Here is a 23,949-nt window from a genome sequence, read left to right on the forward strand (position 1 = left end):
GGTCTGGGAGGATCCCACATGCCGCAGAGCGGCTGTGCCCGTGAGCCATGGCCACTGAGCCTGCGCGTCCGGAGCCTGTGCTCCGCAACGGGAGAGGCCACAATGGTGAGAGGCCCGCGTACTGCAAAAAAAAAAAAAAAAAGAATGAGGACTATAACAGGCAAAAACTAGAATTTAGAGTCTCTGCTGCCATCTGAGATACACTGCTTGTTACCAGTGCTAAAATATGATTTTTAGAAACACAGCATTATTACACAGTGTAGAGTCCCAGTTGTCAAAGGGGATGGGCTGGCTCTAAGGTAGGTATGGCGAACAGGTTTTATTCTGAGTGCCAACACTCCTTATCAGTTGGTAATAGCTGCTTGGAGCACTGTGTGCAGAAGGATCCTGAGGCCCTATCTAAGATGCGATTGTTCAGTGACGTCTGCCACGAATATAGGACCTCTGGTACATATCTGTCATATATTTCCCATCTCTGTTCTAAGACCACAAAAGGTGTCCGTTATGATAGGTATTCCTGCTGGCTTGTCCACTGAGTCACCATAATGATTCATGGGATTATTCATGAAAAAGTATCGACAGAGATTTTGCAGTTTCTGGAAACTGATTTTTGAACCACACTTGCTCCTTTGGTGCATGAGGTTAATAAAATATAGAGAGAGCAGTGAGGCAAACTAACTGTAACATCATTACCCCTTCGAGTCCTTTTCTCTAAAGGAGAGATGCTTGTTTCACTCTCCAGGGTGGGTTATCTACTGCTAAAGAAGGGTGGTTTCTTGAGCAGCTGTGGTTAGTAACATGTTGTCTTGAAAAATAAAAGTGTTCACTTCTGTGCAGATGCAAATACAATCAGAACTTTATTTTAAGCTTTGATTACATTCTAGTTAATAAGAATATACTCTATTAAGCCAGTTTAACAGTCCAGCTAAATGCATTTCAGTTTAGAATTGAGTATTGGAAGGCTTGGCAAATGCTGGAAGGTTACTTAGTACGGTTAGGTATGATGTACCCATAGAGGGGACCAGCGACGGGGACCCTCATGGATTCCTGGTGCTGAAGGAACAGTCTCAAAGGCTTAGAAACATGCTTGTAGAGACCAGAGAATTTCATTGGGACGTTTCCCCAGCTTCCTTCTCATTGTTCATCTTTTCTTTTCTATCTTTCTTTTCTTTTTTTTTTTGCTAAGAATCACAGTCTACTGACCTAAATCCCATTCTAGGCATATCAATGGGTGATTCTGACAATAAATCAGCCTTGCAAATAAATATCAGATAGCCTTGTCTGTTGGAACCTCGGAGCCTAATACAAATGATGTCAGCATCCTCTGTCATTGGGTGTGTGGTAGCGCTGGTAGTTTGCAGGGTGGAGTCCATATTACCTTGTAGCACCTGTGTGCCGAGCTGAGGTCTCAACACGGGTGATGTGAAGGACAAGAGAATTAGTGGCTGCCCATCCTTCCACGTGTCTGGTCACCAAATCTGTCAGCTTCTCTAACTTGTTGGGTTTATTCCATCTCTGAGACTGTATCTGGACCTGTGTCATTGTACAAAGGAGATGCTTCCAGAGAGACAGGTGAAGTATAATTACTAATTAAAGAGACTAATTGCTCACCCTTACTGTCCCAAGTCGGCCTTGTTACTTTCTAGTACTACAGCCCCCAAACGGTTAAAGTTAGGGCTAATGTTTCCTGCTGATCAGGCCACAGTGTGACAACTCCTATAAAATGCACTATCAAACTACATTATTTAATAGTTCTGAGTATTGCACCTGCTTTCTTATCTCCTCTTGGGTGATTAAGTTTTCCACAAATGCAATTTGTTAATGTGGGGCCACATCTTCTCACAAGGTGAATCTGTGAAACTTGGCAGGCTCTAGCTTTGCTGCAGGTGCAAGATGAACGACCTTTCCCTGGCTGTGCCGAGAAGAAAAACGATGCTGCGCTCAATTCCTGGGGAAAATATTCCGACACAGAGGATAAAACTGATCCCAAGAAAGGGGACTAGAATTCTAGGGCCCAAATCATGTGCTGGCCTCCTGTTTGGGGGGCACATTACCCTGAAAAGGCTGAGCGGCGCGTGAGCAGCCCTGTTTTACGTGAGGCCAGGTATCGAGCCAATCCCCTTCCTAAGGGAAGTCCTCCGGCACTTGGAGCTGCAGCCATCTGAGATGAGAAATGATCACTTTTACTCTTATGACCTGTGAGAGCTTAATGAGGGCTTAATTTAAGCTAATGCTCAGAATCCGTTGGAAGATGGAGCGATTAAAAACTAACTTCCACATTGAACAGCCACGCTGAAAAGCGTGTCTTCAAAATACGTGGCATCACCACTCTGGGGCTCGACCAGTCCTGTCCGGGTCCTCACAGCTAAGTTAAAGCAAGAGCTGACTATTTTTGCATTAGAATTTCCTTAGCCAAGACTACAAGGGGCCAAGTGCTCGGACCCATCTCAGCCCCCTGCGCGTCTACATAGGCGGTCGTCTCTGGATCTGCAGGTCCAGCTCGCCGTACACGTGTCTCAAGGAGTCACTGGTCAGGCTGGCCATCAGCTTGCGAGGGCCGGAAACCCAAGGCCGACACACCTCCTCCCATTTCACGGTGGAGTTGGGCCGGATTTCCCTGAAAGGATGGAAGAGACAGGAAAGGTTTTATGCTCCAGAGAGGCAGCCCCAGTTTCCCACCTTGACCAGGAAGCAGCGAGGCCCCTGCCTGAGTCACTCTTTCTTTCTTTTGGTTGATGGTGGTTGGAAGACGGAAGGGCCAGGGTGGCTGATGTCCAGTGGCCGCCCGAATGAGGCCCCTAGATGAGGCTCGAGCAAAGACAGCCCCGTGGGCCCTGGTTCCTCCCGCACAGATGCATCAGCTGGCCCTCTGGTGGACGTGGTCCATGCAGTGTGTGGTAGAGCTGAGCTGAGCACCCGGCCAGCCATGAGCCAGCTGAACTTCAGCTTATCCCCAGGCTTCTACAGTAGCCTTGAGGACATGACCGATCTCCCTTGGTTCATTGTGGGCTAAAGTACCCTCCTGGCATCAGACTTCTCTCTGAACCCCCAGCTGCCTTTACTGAGGTCCTGACGCTCTAATTGGTTCTGGTCAACCCCCTGGGATAGGCCTGTTCCCAGGCCCAGGATCTGGAACGTCACCCAGCATGCTCTGTAATTCAAAATCCTGTTTCAGCCAATTGATTTCGGTCCCTTGCCCACACACCTTGCTGCTACGCGTTTGTTGCTGATGCCCTAATCCATCCTGAGGGTGGGGCCTTCAATGGTCCTGCTTTTCCTCATCCCCTGCGGCCATGCTCTGAGGTCTTCCTAAGCGTCATGGCCAAGCCCAGCCCAATAGATGACGAAGTCAATCAGGGTGGGGCATTTAGGCTTCTGGAGTATTTCACATATCCCGCCCCCGCCACTCCCGATGGGATATAAGCTCAGGAGGAGATTACGTGCAGGTTTTATACGTATGAGAGTCCCCTGAGGTGGACACTATGCGACAAATTTTCTAGTTAAGAAAAATGAAGGGATTAAACACGGGAGGTAACGTTTCCATGGTCACACAGGTGTTAATGGGCAAAGGTAAGATTTGGACCCAAGTTTATCTGTTTCCAAAGCACATGCTCCTTCTACTTCTCTATACTAGATTTCATCCTGTATCCTCCAATGAAATGCCTTTTCTGACCGCTCTGCTTGCTTTTTCATATGTCTGATTTCTCAAACAAGACAGATGCCCTTTTGTTCAGTATTGAGAGCTTCCTGCAGGTCTTGTTATTGGAGGATTCCTGGTCTCCGCTCTCTGACTCAGGCCAGGCATGTGCTGGGCAGCTTTGCGTATAACCCTTGGCCTGCACTTTTCTGGGAGAGCATCAGGGATTTGAATGGAGACCACCACGCATGTCTTAAAAAGAGAGAAAAGGGACCAGACTCTTTTTATGGGTTATTGGGGCACAGCATGTCAGAATTGGAAAGGACTTAGAAATCACTTCATCCGACTGTCCCATTTTACAGACGAGGACTCTGAGGTCCTAAGGAGCCTGTGGAATCTTCCACAGTCACAGATCCTGATGGCCCAGACCCTGGAAGAACAGAGACACACACTGGGGACACAAAGAGGGTGCTCAGAAATGAAGAACGTGTTGTGCAGAGGAATTTGGTGGGTAGATCCTTAGACCCCTGAGCGAGGGCCCAGGGGATGGGAGGCCACTTCCTACGAGCTCCACGGGGTGGCCTGGGAACCAAAGGAGCCGACGGCAGCACTGTGGCTTTGAACTGGAGCGGTGGTGGGAGGGTGGCACAGACAGGGACTGTCGGTGAGTCTAGAGTGGTTCAAAGACCTCAGCTACAAGAGCCCCCATTTGCCCTTGGAGGTCAGGGCCATACAGCATCACTTTAGACAGAGCCAGAGCGAAGGAGAAATATGGGGCCATCCACCTGTGCTTGACCTACTGTACATGAAGTTAGAGTCCCATGATATCCTCAAAGATCACTAAAACAACATGAATTTTACCTGGCTGCAGGTGTACATCCTCTGGGATGAAAAGGGGAAAGGCTCCAAATCTTAGAAATCTAGCCGCTAAATAAGAAATCCCTTTACTCTTGTATCTGTGGCCAGTGAATTGGGACATGCCTCTAAGGCCAGGGGACTCCTCTCTCTAGGGCTGCCCCAGGCACTGGTTCTGAGAGTCTCAACATCTCAATTAATTTGTCATTAGCTCTTAATTTTTGTTCTTTAGAAATGAGGCTATATAAATTATCTTATTCAGTTATAGAAAAGCCAAATTATGTGACAAGCGCACACCCAGGGCCTACATATAGGAGTATTTTTCCAACTCAGTAAATTACTTTTATGATTCAAGGTTTGGAAAACGCTGAGCTCACGGCGGGTTTCCTCACCTGTAAAAGGACTCTATGAAATATTGAGAGGGGTGTGGAGAGGGTGGGCGAGTTAGTATTTGTGCTGCGCTTAGAACCGCGGCAAGATGTGGTTAAATACCACGTATTAGACATACGCTGCTGCTGCTGCTTTGCTATTATTATTGTCACCATCACCTTTGTGGTCATCATTTTCTGCCTGAACTCCCTGCAACGTAATTTAGGAAAGTTCTTCTGGCTTGTATGCAGAGGAACAATTCTCTACAATTCTCTCTTAATTTAAATAATCTTTTCAGTATGAATATAGGTTTTTAGATATTTATTTCTCAGTAGCTGTGCTGTTTTTACCCTGATCCATTCATGCTTTCTTCCCCGGTTTTCCCAAGTGATCCATCCAGAACATTTTGCAAAGGAGTTGTCCCACTTAAGGATATGGCCTGCGGCCTAGAGTCAGGCAACTCCCTCAAACAGAAACTGTAAACCCTGAGCTTTACTTCATTGTTTGGTCTAACTCATTAACGCGTCCCCGTAATGATATCCATCCATGTATCTATGCCCACTCATGAGCATCACTGCAGATACTCATGAAGAGACACATGCATGCCTAAGTATGCATTTACCTACAGAAAAATGCATGCACAAAGAAAGAAAAAAATCACTTCCCCATCTTGCTAAGGGAAGTATAAAAAATAAATAAATAAAATTCAAAAAAAAAGTGGAGTAATACTGTAAGAATCCTATATTCCCAGGGATAGACATTGTGATAAATGTTTCTCAGTAATGCGCTGAGCAATCGGGATACGCCGGCCATTTATCATCTTGCGCACAGGCAGGCGTCGGGGATTATTACCGCAATAAACTGCAACTATCAACGGTTTGTCCTCCACGCGTCTAGCCCTCTGTCCTACTTGAGAGACTCAAACTTGAAAACAAAATCACAAAGTCGGAGAACTTTTCTCTTAAAATAACTTACGGAGCCTCATCATTTTTTAAAGAGAAAAAGGAATCTGGAAGATGAATTGTTTGATGTTGCAGAAGTATCAAGTGCAGAAGCTGGACAGCTGCTGGTCTGTGGGAGTAGCACCTCCGAGCACCTGCAGAAGGCGTGGGGAGGTCGGGGGGAGGAGGGCAGGAAGGTAAATCATTTTGGGGAGGAGTTGACTGTGTCCTGACTGAGGAGTGGACATGGTACTGCCTATTCCTCGTTCAATCCCCTGCTCGCTAGCTCCCGCCTTCCAGACCCTCTGCTTGGAGCTCCAGACCCCCTAACGCCTAGGGCCCTCGGGTGGGCAGGTGGGGTGGAGACTCCCTTGACTATTCAAGGCGTGGATCTGAGAAAGGAATACAGTCTTGTGAAGGGTTCTGGTTCTACAGAATTGCACTTCTTAAGGGTCCAAGTTGTCACATTGATCTGCCGCTCTTTGATCAGGTCTTGGCGGTATAGGGTACACTGCAGTGTTTCAACCATCCGAAAAGATGGTTGTGGGTGCTGGCTGGCTCAGGTCCGGGCTGTGAAGGTGTGAGGAGGAATCAGGAGGAAACAGAGAAACCAGTGGTCTCTCCGAAGTCGCAAGCCCACCCTAGGTCATAAGTATTTTCTATGTCAAGTTATTTCCAATTTTTGACAGTCTCTGAGAAATAAAGCTTCCCTTGCTTTGGAGAGATCCACCCTCTGGATCTGGATCCCCATAAGACATTGAGGACCTGGCTTTCTGTCTGTTACTGATCTGCCATAGACCTATGCGCTGAAGGTGATTACCGATAGAGCCAACGGCAGAGTGTGGGCGGGACATTTGCTTTGTGTCCACCGTGTAGGGACTGGACTGGCCTCTTCCATCCTTTCCCCAGTTCATCCCATTTTGTCCTACCCCAATGTCAGATATTAACAGTAAGAAATGCACCTGGACAGTCAACCCTCTTTGAGCCCTGTGTCTCCTAAATGGTGGGTCATCGCACTGCGCTAGGACTCATCTTTCTTCTAATACACAGATTATCTCCTTCCTTGCATTGGTTTGGGATCAAGGTGGAATTCTTGCACAGCCAAGGTGTCAAAATGGCCGGAGGTTGTGGTACCCTCAGATGAGGCTTTTTGGAGAAGGAAAACTTGGCTACAGCAGGGGGCTGTTTTAAAGAAGAAATGTGTTTCACTTTGCCTGAGCGATACTTGCATCTGATTTGAGTGGGAAGGTGTGAGAATGGGTGAGTGAGACTGTCGTTTCTGATGAAAGCAGGGCTAGCTCTACTGACCTCTCCCTCTAGCTGGGGTTGATTTCTAGTTTAATTTTCTTTTTCTTGCAGCTTTCCTATTAGCACAGGAATGTTGTTATGTTTTTGCATTTTTAAAAAAAGCACTCAAATTATTTTCTCTGTTGTTTATTGCATCCTCCAGCATCAGGTACCTCTTAAATGATGGGATGCAGAAGCTGTGAGCACTGTAGTTTCAAACAAATGCAGCGAGCCCCTAGTGCACACATTGTCTTTAAAGGTGCTTCAGAAAGGGTGAAAGAGGCCTCGCATTTGTCTCACAGACTCCGAGCGGGGTAGCTCCCATAAAGGGCATTGGGGAAATGCCTAACATATCTGGGTCAAAAGGCAGTTTCCAAATCCCTGCACCTCCTTCTTTATACCTTAGAAGGTCACCCCACAGGCAATATGCTAGATTGATTGATGCTGACAGGGACTTCTTTGTGGTAGAAATGAAAGTAATAAACCTCAAAGATCGGGATGCATTCTGGGTGTCACACTTTAAGAGGAGTACTGACCAGTTGGAGGATGTGGGAAACCACGTTAGGGATGAGGTGAATGAAGTCAGTGTAGGAACAGAGAAGACGCAAGGAAGACTGGACAGCTGTTTGCAAACATTTGCAAGCCAGTAGATGGAAGACAAATGTGCCTTACTCTGTACACAGGTCCAGATGACGGGGTTTGGATCATCGGTGGGATCGAAAGGTGGAATTGTTTTCTAACGACTAGAAGTACCTGAACACGGAATGGGCTGTCTTGTTGGGTGACACTCTTTGTCAGTAGAAGTCACAGAAGCTGAGAACTGTAGGGCACAATCTAATGGCGCGAAGTGTGGAAGAAGCAGAGTTTCATTCGTGTTACTACGGAGCGCAGGGCGGTCGTTGGTCCCTTGAATAGGGAACCAAGTCTAGAACGCTCTAGGCTCACCTTTGTTTTACTGAAAGCAACAGTTCTAGAGAGTGGGTTGGTAAGATCTTGGAGGTGGGGTTGGAAAGAAAGGACTCAAGAAAAGGGACATCTTTCAGCGTGATACCTCCGTAAATACGAGAAGAATGAGTACACGAGGAAGGAGTATGGCAAAATTCTTGAACTTCGGGTTCTGCAGTCAGCCAGCCACGTCTGGATGTTGGCTTACTTCTATAAAATGCACAACTTGGGACAAACCAGTCAACCTGCCAAAGCCTCAAATTCCTCCACCACCAAAGCGAGCTAATTACAGTGCTCACCCCATTGAGGTGGCTTTAAGGATTGAATGATGGAAGTGTTGGTCACAGCAACACTGCGCTTTTGGAGGTAGCAGCTTCTCAGACATGTTCGCTGGGGATTGGATGTGAGTTTGGAAAACATGGAGAGAGACAGAACTTCCTACAACCCCACCTCACCTCCCCACTTTCCCAGCACTCACTGGAACATCTTCCTTTTGGGTTTCGTCACTCCAGGACCATCCAGGTAAATCCAAATATTTTTCAGAGTTTCTTTTAAAGGATTGGTGAACTCAACGGTCACAACCATGTCAGAACCGACTACCTGAGCGCCATGGACCTAAGAAGTGAATTGGGAGAGAGAGAAGCTCCTTAGCAGCACATAAAGGCCTCTTATGCTCTCCTGTATCTTTAACCCTCTTTACTTTTTCTTGTGTTTTACAGCATGGCCACTTTTTGGCAAGGGAACCAGTGCGATGAGGCTATCGCTTTGACTGGGGGATACCTATCGAGAAAAAGATGGGACAATTGCTAATTAGAATCGCACTCGTTTCCCCATTATAAAAACCACCCTAATTAGAATTGAGGTGAACAGCCGTGGCCCCCAGCTGTGGCTTTCAGCAGGAGGTGGAAGTGCATCTGGTGTAGCAGCGCTTTCCGTGGTGAGGGCAGCCAGGCGAACTCTGCTCCTGGAAGGGGTTCAAGTTTCCTGCCGGGACAGGAGGCATCCCTGAGTTCAAGAGGAAGAAAACACTCCACGGGGCCTGCGCCTTCTTACTCGGAGGCACTCTAGAAAGAAATATGTCCGAGGAGGGAGGCCTCACCGTTGAACTTGAAGGAGAGGAACCTGGACACTAAAATAGGCAAAAGGGACTTTTCCTCTGCAGTCACAGCATCTGCGTCCAGGAGGCTGTAAGGCTTTTTGTGGTGAGTTTATCCACCACAAGTGTCAGAAGTATTGGGTATTTGGCCAAGTGGCCAGAGTTCGAGGACAGCTCCGACGCTTACTAGCAGTGGGGCCTTGGGTGACTTTCCCAACCTTTCTGAGACTCAGTTTTCTTGTCTCTGAAACAGGACCGGCATTCCTATGGGGTAATCTATGTAGAATGCTATTATTATTGTTGTTGTTATTATTATTAGTTCTTATGCTGTGTTCACGATGTACCACACACTTGGGACTATATGCTTTCCCAACACCAACACGATGTGCTGGAAAGTGACCAGGGGGCTATAGTATTTGTTTGTTCATCTAGGGGCTTTGTATGCCGAATGGATGGGTCTGTATAAGCTCTAAATAACTTGGGAACGAGATAATATCAGTAGTTCTTCCATCACAGGAAAGGAGTAGGTTGAGTTAACACATACAAAGCAGCCAACACAATGCATGGCGCATTGACAAGGGCTCAATACATTATAGCTCATACTTTTTGGATTAGCAATACTTGGGGTAGTGTGCTTTATTCACCTTATTCTAGCCCACTTTCAACTCCAGTATCTAGCTGGTGTCCAGTACATATTTGTTATATTAGGTTGACTGCTTACAAATGAAGTTTATCGGTTGGTTGAGTTTTCTATACATCAACCCAGGCACTATACTGCCTTATTTTTTAAGCGGTCTATAACACAGGAAAAATCATGTGGAAATGAGCCTTTCTCATGAATAGAGGGAAAGAGGAAGGCCATTGCCCAGAGAAGAAGATTCTCGCTCATTGGCTCTAGCATTAAGAATTAGAACCTTATGGCTTTACTCTTTCTTTTTTTTTTTAACATCTTTATTGGAGAATAATTGCTTTACAGTGGTGTGTTAGTTTCTGCTTTATAACAAAGTGAATCAGCTATATGTATACATATATCCCCATATCTCCTCCCTCTTGCATCTCCTTCCCACCCTCCCTATCCCACCCCTCTAGGTGGTCACAGAGCACCGAGCTGATCTCCCTGTGCTATGCGGCTGCTTCCCACTAGCTATCTATTTTACATTTGATAGTATATATATGTTCATGCCACTCTTTCACTTCGTCCCAGCTTACCCTGCCCCCTCCCCGTGTCCTCAAGTCCATTCTCTACGTCTGTGTCTTTATTCCTGTCCTGCCCCTAGGTTCTTCAGAACCTTTTTTTTTTTTTTTTTTAGATTCTGTATATATGCATTAGCGTACAGTATTTGTTTTTCTCTTCCTGACTTACTTCACTCTGTATGACAGTCTATAGGTCCATCCATCTCACTGTAAATAACTCAATTTCATTTCCTTTTATTGCTGAGTAATATTCCATTGTATATATGTGCCACATCTTCTTTATCCATTCATCTGTTGATGGGCACTTAAGTTGCTTCCATGTCCTGGCCATTGTAAACAGTGGCTTTACTCTTTAAGACATGTTGATGACTAAATTTATGTCCATGGGATTTTAAAAATCTATATGAAAATTGCAACCAATTCTCCATGGTCATTACATTCAAGTCTCCACCCGCTAAGGTGGGATGGGTGGAGGGCTGGGAAGAGGAGTCGGGGTGGAGCAGACACTGATTATGGTGGTGACAACCGCAGGTGTCACCTACAAAGCATGGATTGCATGCCAAGCAATGTGTCTCAGTGGTCCTCAACCTACATGCACAGCAGAATGTAAGGTTGGTTGAATTTGTTGATGCTCAACCTGTGGATATGGGTTTTGGTATCTGCAGGGGTCCTGGAACCAATCCCCATGGATACCGAGGGATGACTGTATAAAAGTGCATTATTAGAATACTTTACATAGAATCTTTGGTTTAATTCTCAAGTGCATCCAACATATTTTTCCTAAGTTGAAAAAAATTTCAGAACACTTTTTGGTTTCTAAAAATACAGGATAAAGATAACATTTACAAAAGCTGTCTAAGTTGGAGAAAGTGGGACTGCTTTAGAGACACTATTGGTGAAACTGTTTGCTATGATCACTTTGATTTTGGGGGAAAAATATTTTGGAGTCATCTGCTTTCTTCGTGGTATGCTACTGAGATTACGGGGACAACCCCTTAAAAATCTGATAATAGCTACTGACCCTTCCTCCCATGGACAAACACACAGTGACAAATACAAGATACATACACTTTGCAGGTAGTTTTAGGGGGTTCACTACAGACCCAGGATATCTATCCATGGCCCTCAAGGGACTGATGGGCTCCAAGTTAAGGATCCTTTACATACTGGCAGGCTACCTCTACAGGAAGATTCTTCTGCTGTGGAAAGCAAAGTGGACCCTTCCAGGTGACTGATGGCAGAAATAAGGGGAATTTAGTATTTGAAAGGCTGGCCCAGGGTTTGGGCCTTCAGAGATAGGCTTTAGATCTGAATATGATTAGAAGATGAAGCCTCCTCAGATAATTTCACATGTCATGCCTAATCAGTTTGCTTCCAGATATGACCTCTGTTATTAGCTGCTGGCACGGGTATATAAATACTTCTCAGCCTTCCCTGATACTGGAGCCTGAAGGAGGGGACCCTTCTCGGGTCGTAGAGTGTTTCTTTTGCAATTAACAAAGGCTCGTGTCCCTTTTCTGACACTGGTCTCCTGCACCCGGATTTAAACGTCCTTTACCTGACTGCTGAGATAATAACGAAACTTAGAAACGCAAACCAAACCAGATCTAAAGCCTGCCCAACACTCAGCACCACTGTCTTCTCTTAGGCAATTGAAGTGGAGGTATTTCCTCCCGCTTTCAAGGAAAATGGAGCGTTATACATAGTATTTTCATATTACGTGTTGATTTAAGTGGTGTGCAATTCGCAGTGTGTGTTCACTATAGAGAAGACCAGCCATTACCTGGACCAGAGAAAAGGATGAAGCATACGTCGTACTCAGCGACAGCAAATACTTTTGCACCTTGATTTTTTTCAATATCCCATTTAAAATATTTCTGTTTTTTTTATACCGACATAAAATATGATGCATTTTCAAGTTAAACACCCTTCACCGATATCGACATACTGAGTTCTTGTCTTTTATGCTGTTTCATAATGATCAGTATTCTGTTTCTTTGATAAACAAGAAAGTTACTAAAACACACACACACACACACACACACACACACACACTTTTGGGAGGAAATTACTTTTTAGGAAATCACAAGCTCTCTTCCATGGAGTATATGCTTTATAATATGCATAATAACTGTATTCAAAATCAAAACTGAAATGAAGGAAAAAGTTTGAGAAAGAATGAACCTAGTTGTCAATGTAATTCACATGATTTATTAGTTCACGTCACAGCCCTTACTTCAAGTGCTGTCAATCATGGATTCCACGAATTAGTGGAAAATGATTTTTCCCCTCCTCTCCACCCTACGGTCACTGCTGGTAACAAGCAGTTGCTTGTTTGCAAACCACTTCACCAGCACCGGCACCACAGTTGCTTCTCACTAGCCCACTTAGGTTAGCCTTGACTAAATAATGCAAATTTTTTTTTTTACGACGGTCAGGTTTTACGACAGTCAGGCAATGTTCTAAGTCTGCACCGTCCAATGTGGTAGCCACCAGCCACAAGGGGCTATTTAAATTTAACTGAATTAAAATGAAATTAAATTAAAGTTCAGTTCCTTAGTTGTCCTAGCCACAGTTCAAGCACTCAGCATCTACGTGTGTCTAGTGGCTATCATATTGGAAGGTGCAGTTTTAGGGCATTCCCGTCATTACAGAAAGTTCTACTGGAAGATGCTGCTAAGTGATTTACTTATATTAACTCATTTAATCCTCACGACCCTATGAGGTAGACGCTATGAGAATTCATTTTACAGATGAGGAAAGTGAGGCACAAAGAAGTGAAGTGACCTGTTCAAGTTCACACAGCAAGTAGGGGAAGCGGACTTGGATGCAGACAGCCTGGCGCCAGAGTCACTGCTTAACCACCTGCTGCGCTGACTCTGGTAAGTAATAACAATAGTAGCAACTCACATTACTTTTAGTGTTAACTTAGGCATCCTTTCACTTACATTATCTTGTTTGATCCTCTATGGACTCGGCAGTGGACATTAACATTATCCCCATTCTATTGATGTGAAACTAAAACTTAGAAGACAAACAAAATCCCCAGGTTACAGAGCCTGTAAGTTGGCAGGACCCAGATATGAATCTAGGTCTTTCTGACTCCAAAGCCTTCATCTTTAAGCACTACATACACTGTCATCTCTGACAGCAGAGAGGCAAAAATAGTAACCTTTTCTGCCGAAAATAGTTTCTTTATTTCCTGAAACCCACTGAAGAATCATTTGCAGTATTACCTTTCGCCATCACTAAGCTACCAGTTGAGCACAGTGATTACAACTCGATTCTGAGCTAAATTTGAAAACATATATATTACTACTCAACTCCTTCTTTTTGACTTTATGGGGAAAGAGGCAGATTTCTATCCCAGAGTAAAATGTGACAAGGTAGACCTGAGGCCTTGATACGCTGTATTACTTGATGATTACAGGATGTGCTATTTGGGGTAAAGATAGAGACATCATTTAAAAAAAAAGAGCTCAAGCACACTGTGATCATATGACGAGGTAGATGAGATTTGTTGTTCTTGTTGTTTTACTTTGCTTCCATGTGAACAGGGATGCACGGGGAGCGTGTTTTAGGAACCCCAGCTACCAGTGGTTTTCGTTTTCATTCTCAAATGCAGGTTGTTCTACAGCTGTGCTGAGAGGGAGGGGGAAATGCTCCCCTTCCAGTGGAGGCCTCGCTCACGGAGAGTCTGGGACGTGCTCTCCTGGCCAATGGAGTAACCCACTGCCTGATCCTCCAGGACCAACAGAGGATGGAGAGAGAGTCAGCTATCCGAGCATGTAAAGCCATGGCTGGTGGTACCCTGCCTGGGACCCTCCCCAGGTCCGTGGACTTCACCTGCTCAGAGAGCCTCATGGTGGGACCTCACAGACAGACTTTGATTTTCTCCACAGATGGCTTACGGCAGCACTGAGGGCACCGCCGTGGTGGCCGGGATGAAGACAGGGACCATGGTTGGGGGACGCTGAGGGGAAAGCATGCTGGACACAGGGTCTGAAGACCAGGGACCACTGCTGTGTGTCCTCGGGCCGATCACTTGAACTCTCTGGGCCTCGGTTTCTTATGAGGTTCTTGGGAAGATTCAATGTGACATCGTACGTGAAGTGACCTGGCAGAGTACCTGCAACATCGCAATTATTGACCCTAAATGCCATGGAGGTTTGGAGGGAGACAGTGCTGCCAGGGTGACCAGGAGGACTTCCTCAGCCTCAAGTTCCCCGTGGGGAGTGATGTGGATTCGGGTTCTCAGGCGCCAGAGCCGAGAAGCACAGAGGAGAGGAGCTGGCGGCCTCCACTGACACTTTCTAAAGAGACGTGGAGAAGCCCACGCCCCGTGCCCTGCTCCAGCCTCCCACTGAAGGGCTGTGGACACGGCAGGGGTGCGTCCTGGTGACTGGAACACGTGTCAGAGTCACGGAGAACCCACGGGAGGCCCGGAGGAAGAAACATGCTCGGTGGGAAACATGGCAGGAGAAACGGTTTAGGGGTTGGGGTTCAGGATAATTAGAACACAGAGTTTTGTTCATTTTCTGCCTTGATGGAAAGCTGCAGATACTTAGGTTCTCACAGGATGAAGTGAAACTGCAGTTAAGTCTCACCACGTACCTGGTGGCTGTCAAGCATTGGGGGACGCTCGCTCTTCCTCAGGTGGTTCCCCAGTTTTAACCTGTCCTCCGGTTAAAAAGTAAAACAACACATGAACTGGGATGTTGGAGGAGCAGGGCCCAGGCATCCGCCACAGCATCCCTGCCGGCTTTGCTCTTCTCTGGTTAAAGTTGGGGCTGCCACGGGCACGGGCAGAAGAGGGACGAAGAGGATTTTACAGTCGACCTCAGGTGAGTGGTGGGCTCCGGTTACAACCCAGCAGCACAGTGCTGGTTAAGAAAAGCCAAGACAGTGTCTTGATTCCGAAGCGATCTGGGCGTGGAGCCGGCGCCGGTGCATCTGTGCTAGTTAGGGAAGGGAGCCCCTTTTCCAGTGGACGCAGCGTCCTGCCAGGCTGCGTGGCTTGGTGAGTGGCGAGTGGGCTCGATTTGGTCCCTTCATTATCCACTGTGTGGGCACAGCTCCCACAAGTGTCGGATCCGGTCTGGAGTGGAGACACCCAGAGGAAGCCACCACCCGGGAGGGCAGCAGGGACCTTCCCCACGTGACCTGCCTTCTCCTCACTGCTGCAGGTCCTGAGTGCTGGGAGGACATTCTGCTGGTTGATGTCTAGGAATTACCCCCTTTCCTAGGCCCTGGCTACACTGCCCGGTACAAGAGGAGTGCTCCAAGCTGTGAGGCCGTGGTGGTCGACATGTGAGAATAGAGCAGCTGTGTCCTTGGAGCTGACCGGGGAGGTCCCTGCTGAAAGCAAACTTAGCAGCCTTTCCCCCATTTCAAAGAAAAAGTCAATAAAAATATTTTCAATATTGAGTTATCCTCCGATAATCTTTAAAGCATTGGCTACAATGTATTTACAGAGTGGTCACCGAATAACTCTTCGTTGAATGATCAAATACATGAGTGAGTGACTAAACATCGGGATGGAGAAATACCGAAAGATTCTTTTGGCCAACAGAACAGATAAGTAATGAGCAAACGCATGTTGAAATCATGTTAATGCCACTCCAGGACAGCTCCCGCACTTGTGCGGACTGTGCACGACCTGGGGGTGGCGGAAGCAGGGAGGCGCGTTAAAACGCGTGTGAAAAAAATCTCGGAAACGGTCAACTGTTCTTATTTTAAATGTTTAAAAGATTTTTTTTTTTTTAAATCTAGGGGCACCTGTTGGTTTATGGTTTGTTCATGGCTGTAACTTTTTAAAATCACATACATAGAAAGTGGTTTTATTTTTTTCCCAGCAAAACTGTTCCTCACTCATAGGAGAGAATGAGTTCTATTGGTGTCTCATGACGTTCTGAAAAGGCTACAGGACTGTCCTACATGATCATACTAAAGATGCGGTGGGACCCGAGCACTTTTAAATGCCGCTGGGAGTTGTTTTCCCAGATACTGAAAGGAGGTCATGGGGGAACACGTGACCACCTCTCCTCTGTCCCCCAAGTCTCCTCCAGGCTCTTCGGGACCGGCCCCCTCTCAGGAGGCTCCCACAGGGAACAATGCACGTGCTCAATGCCCAGGGCTCGGTTTCAAGGCCACCAGGTGAGCATTGGCCAGAGGGCGGCTCCTGCCCTGAGCAAGTGTCAGGGGCTTGACTACAGAACCCCCGGCACAGAGAGGACTGGGCAGGCAGGGAGCAAACACCAACCAGCAGCCGCCGGTCCTGGCAGGAGCTAAGCATTGCAGAAACGGCCCAGATTCAGTCCTTAACCACTTTGGGTTTTATATATGATTGCAGTTAACATTGGGACTAGTATTATGAGTGTGTTATTTTGCAAAAAGGGACAGGGAAGTTCAGAGAGAGAGGATGTGTGTGTGAGAGAGAGAGAGGAGAAAGAAGGAGGATGAGAGGAAGCAGGGAAGGGAGAAAAGGTCTGGAGACTTGGTGGTGGCTATGCCGCGTGACGGAAGCTGACAGAAGCTGGTCTTCATCACGTACTTACTGTGATCAAGGTACCATGTTAAGCTCCTTATAAGGATTATTTCTATTATCCCTCCCAGCAACCCAACAAGGTCAGCAGTATTCCTGGACCCATTCTACGTCTGAGATGTTGACGAATTAGCCCAGAGCAGCCCAGGTAGAATTAGGAACCCGGGATGTCCGGGTCCAGCCATCCAAGCCCCTGTGCTGGGGGGCTTCTCTACAGAAGGGGCTGTAAGGGTTCCCCCCACCCCGGCGTTCCTGCTCTAGTTGACTTGGGTGAGGACGTGAAAACTGTGAAAGCTTCACTGCTCCCCGAGACTGGGAGGAACCCACCGGCACTCTGCCCCCACGTCACACACCACGACTCCTGCAAACCAGCCTCTAGCCGGCAGACCAGCTGAAGTCCCTCTGTTGCCCCCATCTCCTCCCCCACATAGCCGTTCCTTGAACATCAAAATGCTGAAGAATCTTTTCCTGACTTAAAGCCTCTTAACAACAATCAACACGTGGGAAGGCAGAGACAAATTCTATGTCTGATTTTAATAAAATATGCTTTTCTCATCAAAATATTTTGATAGCCTGAGAAAAGAGATGTGTGCTCATTAAAGTTTAATGACTGTCTCTCCCTGCCGTTTTCCATATGAGGATCACACACTGTGACTCACGCGTGGTGGGTGCCGGGATGAGTCAACCGGGAGCGCAGTTTAACCCAGTTCCGATATCTGTGCTCACGGGGACGAATGCAGTGCAAGACTGGGTCCTTAGGAGGTAAGGACGTGTCCACTGGCCTAACTGCTTTGGTGGACGGTCATGTGGATCCAGACAGGCGGGCCCCATCGTGGTCCAGGTTGGTGTCTATTTGCTCTAGAAAGGGAGCTGGGTAAGAAAAGCTGCAAACTAGCTCTCAGGCAGCTCCAGCCCCCAGGCTGAGCTGGGTCTCCCAGAAGCCAGTGCTTTGGGCAAAGGCTTTGAAGAGAAGGGAGAAAGCAAGAGGTACCGACTCTTGGGAGGTCGGAGTTGACAATGATGCTACATTCATGCTCTAGAACCTCCACGGAAGCCCCCCTGTTCTCAGATCACTTAGGAAGCTCTCATCCAAACCTTTTAGCCTCCCTTCACAGTGGCCCCAGGCTGCCTTGCTTGGTCTCTCTTCACTAGTCACCTGCTTCCTGCCTGCGCTCCCGCTGTGGCGGCTTCCAGCTGCTCCCCACACTGCCCTTGCTTATGGTTTTTTTTTCCTAGCATCTGGAGTGGTCTCTCCATCCATCTCTACCGGCTGAATGTTATCCACTCACCAAGGGTCATCTACGGTTCTACAGCCTTAATCCTTGACACCCCACTCCACTCCAACTCCTGTGATCTCTCCTCCCCGGAAACACCAGGCTGTTCGGTAAATGCAGTCACCATCTTCCATTCTGGTGAAGGTTCCAGTGTGAGAGCAACATAGCCGAGTCTTTACCTGTACTAGCTTCCAAATCAGTAAGATCTGGGTTAGAAGCTTCCTTCCCTCCCTTATCAGGCAGGTGATCACAGGCAAGTGGCTTGTGAACAGTAACAAGGACAAAACCAACAACCAACGCACACTCGGCGTTGACCGTGAGCTAGGCATTAGGTCCCCATTATTTCGTTTTACACTCACAACAGCTCTATGAAGTAAGACTTGCCATCGTCTCTGTTAAACAGCTGAGAGAACAGGAGCTAAGAGACAGTAAGTGATGCGTCCAGGGTTACACAGCTAGTGTGTTGAGGAAACAGGCTTTGAGTTCAGATAGTTTGGTCCCAGAGCCTGTGTTTTGACCACCATGCTACAGGGCACTGCCTTCTCTGGGCCTCTCAGATTTCTCATCTGTAAAATGGGTACAATACTGCCCACCTCGTAGGGTGGAAATGAGGATTAAATAAGATAGTACAGGGGAAGCATAATAGCATAGACCTCAGTACTCGTAGCTACTGTCATTGTCAGCACTGTGTGCCGGTCTCACCACCCCCCCCTCCCACCTCGGAGTGGGGGGATCCTCCTTCCTGACCCTTGTCTCTCACACCTTCTCATCCTGTACCTTCATCATAGTGACCTTGGGAGGTTCTGTAAGCTGTGGGCCAGTCCCAGGCTCAGAGAGATGGACCAAGTGTTCTAGCGCTTTCTTAGAACCTGGGGACATGTGTCCCTCGTGGTCTGGACCTCTGAGCCACCGTGCTTTTGTACTTTTCAATGCATTTAGCTTCCTCTCCAACTCCTGTTTATGCAGTTTATTTGACTCCTGCCCTGAGGTCTCCTGGGTAACATTTGTTTCAAGGTCTATTTCTTTTCTCCTCCCTTCCCCGCTCCTCCTTTTGTCCGTGTCCTCTCCTCCCCCCCCACCCCCGCAGTCGCTTTCAGGATACCTGCCGTCTGGATACCCGCGGTCCGTACCCAACGCCTCCAGTAGACTAACTAGCAACCTGGTCGCCAGTCCATTAGCCAGTTTCTGGAATTGGAACCTCTCACAGCTCAGGGACACCTGGCTTTCAGAGTATGAGGGACTTTACCCAGGAACACCTCTTCCGCGGCTGGGATTTAGTCTGTCCTTGGGGCTAATACAGTTCATGAGGTTAGCGGTTAAGCGACCGCTTCTGTGAGCATGCACCTGCCTGCTTTCCTGAGCACTCCTGGACCAATTTCCATCTCTCTCCTGCTGGAGTCCCAGTCAAATGACCCTACCCTCTAAATGCATTACCTCTAAGAACTGCCTTTTTGACACCCTTATGGAAATTGAAAAGCAACACAAAACAAGGCAAAAAACCCACACAACTCTTTGTAAAGTAAAGTACACCCTCCCCGTCCAGGTCACTTGAGCTGCAGGAGAAGGGATTTGGGTTCTGCCCGTGGGGAGTTAAACTGCTCTCTGAGTAAACTCGGAAGATGACTAGTCAATAATCCTTCAGTTAATGAGGTCTAAAAGATGAAAGTTATCAGTTTCCTGTATTCATCCAGTTTATTACCAGCGGTGCAATTAAATTCTATTTTATGCTGGGGTTGGATCACTTCCCAGCTGGGGAGAGCTCTCTCCTGAGCCCTTCGCAGGGACAAGCTGTCAGTTCATAATTAGGTGAGTGTGTGGGCCTCGCCTTTGGTGGGAAAGGTTCAGAGGCTGAGCTCCTGAAGCAGCGGGAAAGGAGGCCTCCCCCAGCCTCTGGGAGAGGCCTGTGGGGCACCGCAAATGTCCCAGGAGAGCCCGTCACGAGGGCAGCCGCCACGTGGCGGGTGGGCAGGCCGCCCCGGTCACAGAACCAGCGCCTTATGCCCAGGGGAGAGGCAGCTCCTCTGCAGGAACCCCAGTACCACTTCTCTGTTCTGCATTCTTCCCTGTTCTGCCTGCAGACCTGCACCCCTCACTTTTATGCTGTCTCTTAAGGCCTCTTGTGTAGGTGGTACTGTGATGGGCCTGTAGCAGGTGACCTGGGTGACCAAGGAGGCGCGAGGATTCAAGCCTTCCTAGAAAAGGAGGGCCTGGGGTTCCTTCCTCCGGGGCCCTACATGTCGGCCTGCATGGGACTCATCGTTCAGTAGCCCTCAAGGGCCGTCCACACAGCGCTGGACCCAGGGGGAAGGCTGCCATTTTGAATGCTACACAACGTTATTAGCTTTACAAGTGATTCTCAGCCAACGATTCAGAAGAGACACAAGGCCTACCGCTCCCTGCCCGCCCGTTGCCAACAGCCCACCTCTAGAGGCTCTAACATTTTGATTTACCCACCACATTAGAGGGACGCACCTTCAGCTCTGTGCTAATCACTCAGTCACTTGGAAAGGTCTCCAAGCCCTGGATAAGGCTGCCATGAGATGTCACACCCCAAGAACCCTGATGGACGCCTGGGTTTCTGCTCCCTGGGCAGGAGGTGTCTCGGGAATGTGGCTACGGACGCTGCCAGTGATCCTGAGAAGTGGGCGCAAATAGGCTGCCATATTCGCCTTGCCCTTTCACCCATGCTCACCTCTCCACTGCCAAGTGCCTTTGAGACATTTGGACAGAGGGAGCGGCTAATGGAGAGACAACGTTAAAACTACTAGTAGCCAAACGGACAAAAAAGGCCCTCCGGTGATAGAGGTCAGAGCAATGGCTGTCTCGGTGACGGAGGAGAGAGTGATGGACTGCAAAAGGCGTGAGGGAGATTTCTGGGGTGTTGGATGTTACACATCCTCTGTGTCTGCATCTGGCTGGTGGTTGCCAGGTGTAGACACACATGACAAGTCATGATCATCACACTGACGTTTCGGTTTGTGCATTCTACTGTATACAGTGATAGCTTCATGGAAAACGGTACAGTCCTAAACGCAGGTGGGAGGGATCCGGGCGGCTTCTGTCTGATGCCATGCCTGACCTACTTTATTCTGGAGACAGTGAGCTCCAAGTATCTGTATCCTTTACACATCTCTATCTTCCTCCACAAGCGTGTTTATACCCCCAGGTTATATTTATATCTGCGGCCACGTCTATATATTTAAATCTGGAGAGGAGAGAAGAGTGTTATATGTGCACGTCAGTGTATAGGGTGGTTTACTTCTTTCAAAGAACAGGAGGATCCTAGTTCCTTTTTTTTTTTGGAGCAGAACACACTTTCTCTCTCACACACACACACACACACACATATTCATAAACACTAACAACCTTGCCTTTCTCCCTCATCTGAGAGGCTGAAACTGACCTTGATGATGACCTTGGGGATGGTCAGCACAATGGACTTCTGCTTAGCCAGAACATCCTTGGTCTCATTGACACGGGCTGTGACAAAGAAGTGCAGGAACGCCTGCTCCAGCAGCTCGCCCATGTACTCGCCCGCTTGAATGAGCACCTCCTCTTTCTTGACTGACGGCAGGAAAAAAAACATGGTGGTGTCAGGACCTGGGATAGGAGCTGCTTCACTCTTCCCTGAGGGCCCCATCTTTGCCACGCTAGCACAGTCTCCACCAGGAACACACACGGGTGAGGGCAAGTGGAACACAGAGCCCATCAGGGACAAGAAGCTCTCCGGCTTCTGGGGTAAAGAATGTGCTGGAAATTTCACATTCAGTAAAGTCTTCCTAGAGAAAACGTGTCAAATTTCCCAACAGTGCTTTTGCTGTTGTAAAATGCAACGTGACAAAGAGGTTTAAAATCAAGGACCAAGGGGTGTTAGCTGCGGCTGCTTGGATTTAGGCAGAAACAGTCCCAAGGTGACAGGTGTGGGGCAGTGATGTCCACGGCCACCGTGCCACGGGCCCTCCTGTGATGAGACACATCTCACGCAGGCCACGGGCCACGCTCGAGCAAAGCTGTCAACGGCCTAAACCTTTTCCCTGATTCCTTTGCTCCACACTTTCTCTCCAGCTTGTACTGTACCAATCTGACTTGATTTTTCTATTTAAGAGAAAGAAGCAGTTGAAACCAGTTTTCACCGTAGGCATGCAACTCTCTCCCACCCCTTCTGCTATTTGCAACTTAAAAGACCTCTGTGATCTCAAGGCACCGACAAGGGGAGCATTTAGGTGCTGGGGACGAGCCAGTGAGGATGACAGGTGGAGGCGGGGCATGGTCCTGGCCCCCCTCTGCTCACCATCCGGGCTGAGGACGGGAATCCTGTCTTGCGGCTCTGACCGCAGCCGTGAGGTTCTGTTTGGCTGTGCTGCCCAATTTCTCTCACTCTCGTTTCCCAGAGCCCAGGATTCTTAAGGGCAAAGGGCAGTTCTCCTGCCGGCCGAGCCCGGGCCTGGGCAGAGCCAGGGGCCTCCATCCCCCTGCATGGAATCGAATGTCTCCACCATGGCTTCCCTGCTCAATGTCTGCCTTTGGCCAAAGATTCCTCCCTCCGGTGGAAGTTATTGAAGGAAACAATTCCCAAGGCTGATAGTTTCAAGTGCAGAGGGTGGCTTGTTTTAGCCCTCCCTCACGAGCGGCCGTCCAGGACCCAGGACGCAAGACCCTGTGGGGTGAACTCCAGGGCACAGGGAGGCCTCCTGCCTTTTGGGCTCCCGGACGGCGGTGCATCAGGCCGTGGCTACCATCGGCCTCAAGGTCTCTGCATGGATGAGTACGTGCTGTGACCACCCAGTCTTGGCTTTACCTCACCAGCACTTAGGGACATTTAAAAACCTGCCCTGTTGGATCCCACCCCAGGCCAATTCAATCAGAATCTCGGTGGCTGGGGCCCAGGCTTTGTTTTAAAATTCTGCAGATGACTCTTACGTGCAGCGGGGCTGAGAAGTACTGCTCAACAACTAGGGGGACCCGCCCTTCCCGCCGCCAGATCAGCCCAGTAAGAGCTGCCACCGGTTCTCTAACCCCACCCACACTTAGGGAATCAGGATCTGTGTTTGAATATGATGCTCAGATGGTACATATTCAAGTTTGAGGGGCTCCCAGAGATAGGAGGTTGTAGCAGGAGATGGGGTGGTGTTAGGGTAGAATTGGGTGAACTTAGGATGATCTCTGTTTTGAAACGGAAAGTTTTGCACCCCAGAATGCACCCAATTCCTGGCAAAATGGAAAGGATGGTCATCCTAGACCAGTGGTTGTCAACGGGGTGCAATTTTGCCCCCCAGGGGTGTTTAGTAACGTCTGGAGATGCTTTTCGTTGTCACAGCTGGAGGTTGTTACTGGCACCTATTGGGTAGAGGCCAAGGATGCAGCTAAACATCTCACAACACACGGGACAGGCCCCGTAACAACTGTCCAGTCTGAACGTTCGTGGTGCCCAGGCTGAGAGATGGCCACGGGCTATGCAGAGTTATTAGAACGTACTGGTCCACCCTAGACAAGCAGTCAGCAACTCAGCCTACTGCCTAGGGCAGTCCCATTCCACTTAGAGCTGGCCTTCGGAATCGAAGACCTTGTCTTGACCTTGACCCTCGAATTCTGCCTTTTGGGTGACCTACTCATGTCGCCTCCTTTGGGACTGAGCCTGGACCTTGCCTCCTCCATGGCTCCCCGAGCAGTGAATTGTCCAGAAGATTAAGGCTCTGTCCCTCAGTTGGAGACAACCTCAGACGAGCCCGTGGGGGCTGTTTTCACTTCGCCAGATGGAGCGGCAAAGTGAGAGGCCTTGAAGAACATGCATTTTGCCTCTAGCTGCC

General features: G+C 48.3%; 1 protein-coding gene across 2 annotated transcripts in view; it reads right to left on the reverse strand.

The window, feature by feature from the left end:
- Positions 1 to 838: 838 nt before the first annotated feature.
- Positions 839 to 23,949, reverse strand: part of F13A1 (coagulation factor XIII A chain) — a 135,824-nt gene continuing 112,713 nt past the window's right edge. For both annotated transcript variants that reach the window (XM_060021597.1, XM_060021596.1), the window contains 3 exons: positions 21,546 to 21,706; positions 8,513 to 8,649; positions 839 to 2,617 (listed from right to left, as the gene is read on the reverse strand). In XM_060021597.1, the coding sequence (XP_059877580.1) occupies positions 2,464 to 2,617; positions 8,513 to 8,649; positions 21,546 to 21,706 (452 nt within the window). In that variant the 3' untranslated portion in view covers positions 839 to 2,463. The remainder of the gene's footprint in view (positions 2,618 to 8,512; positions 8,650 to 21,545; positions 21,707 to 23,949) is intronic.

This window comes from Delphinus delphis, chromosome 10 (genome assembly GCF_949987515.2).
Source record: "Delphinus delphis chromosome 10, mDelDel1.2, whole genome shotgun sequence".
Classification (NCBI taxonomy): Eukaryota; Metazoa; Chordata; class Mammalia; order Artiodactyla; family Delphinidae; genus Delphinus; species Delphinus delphis.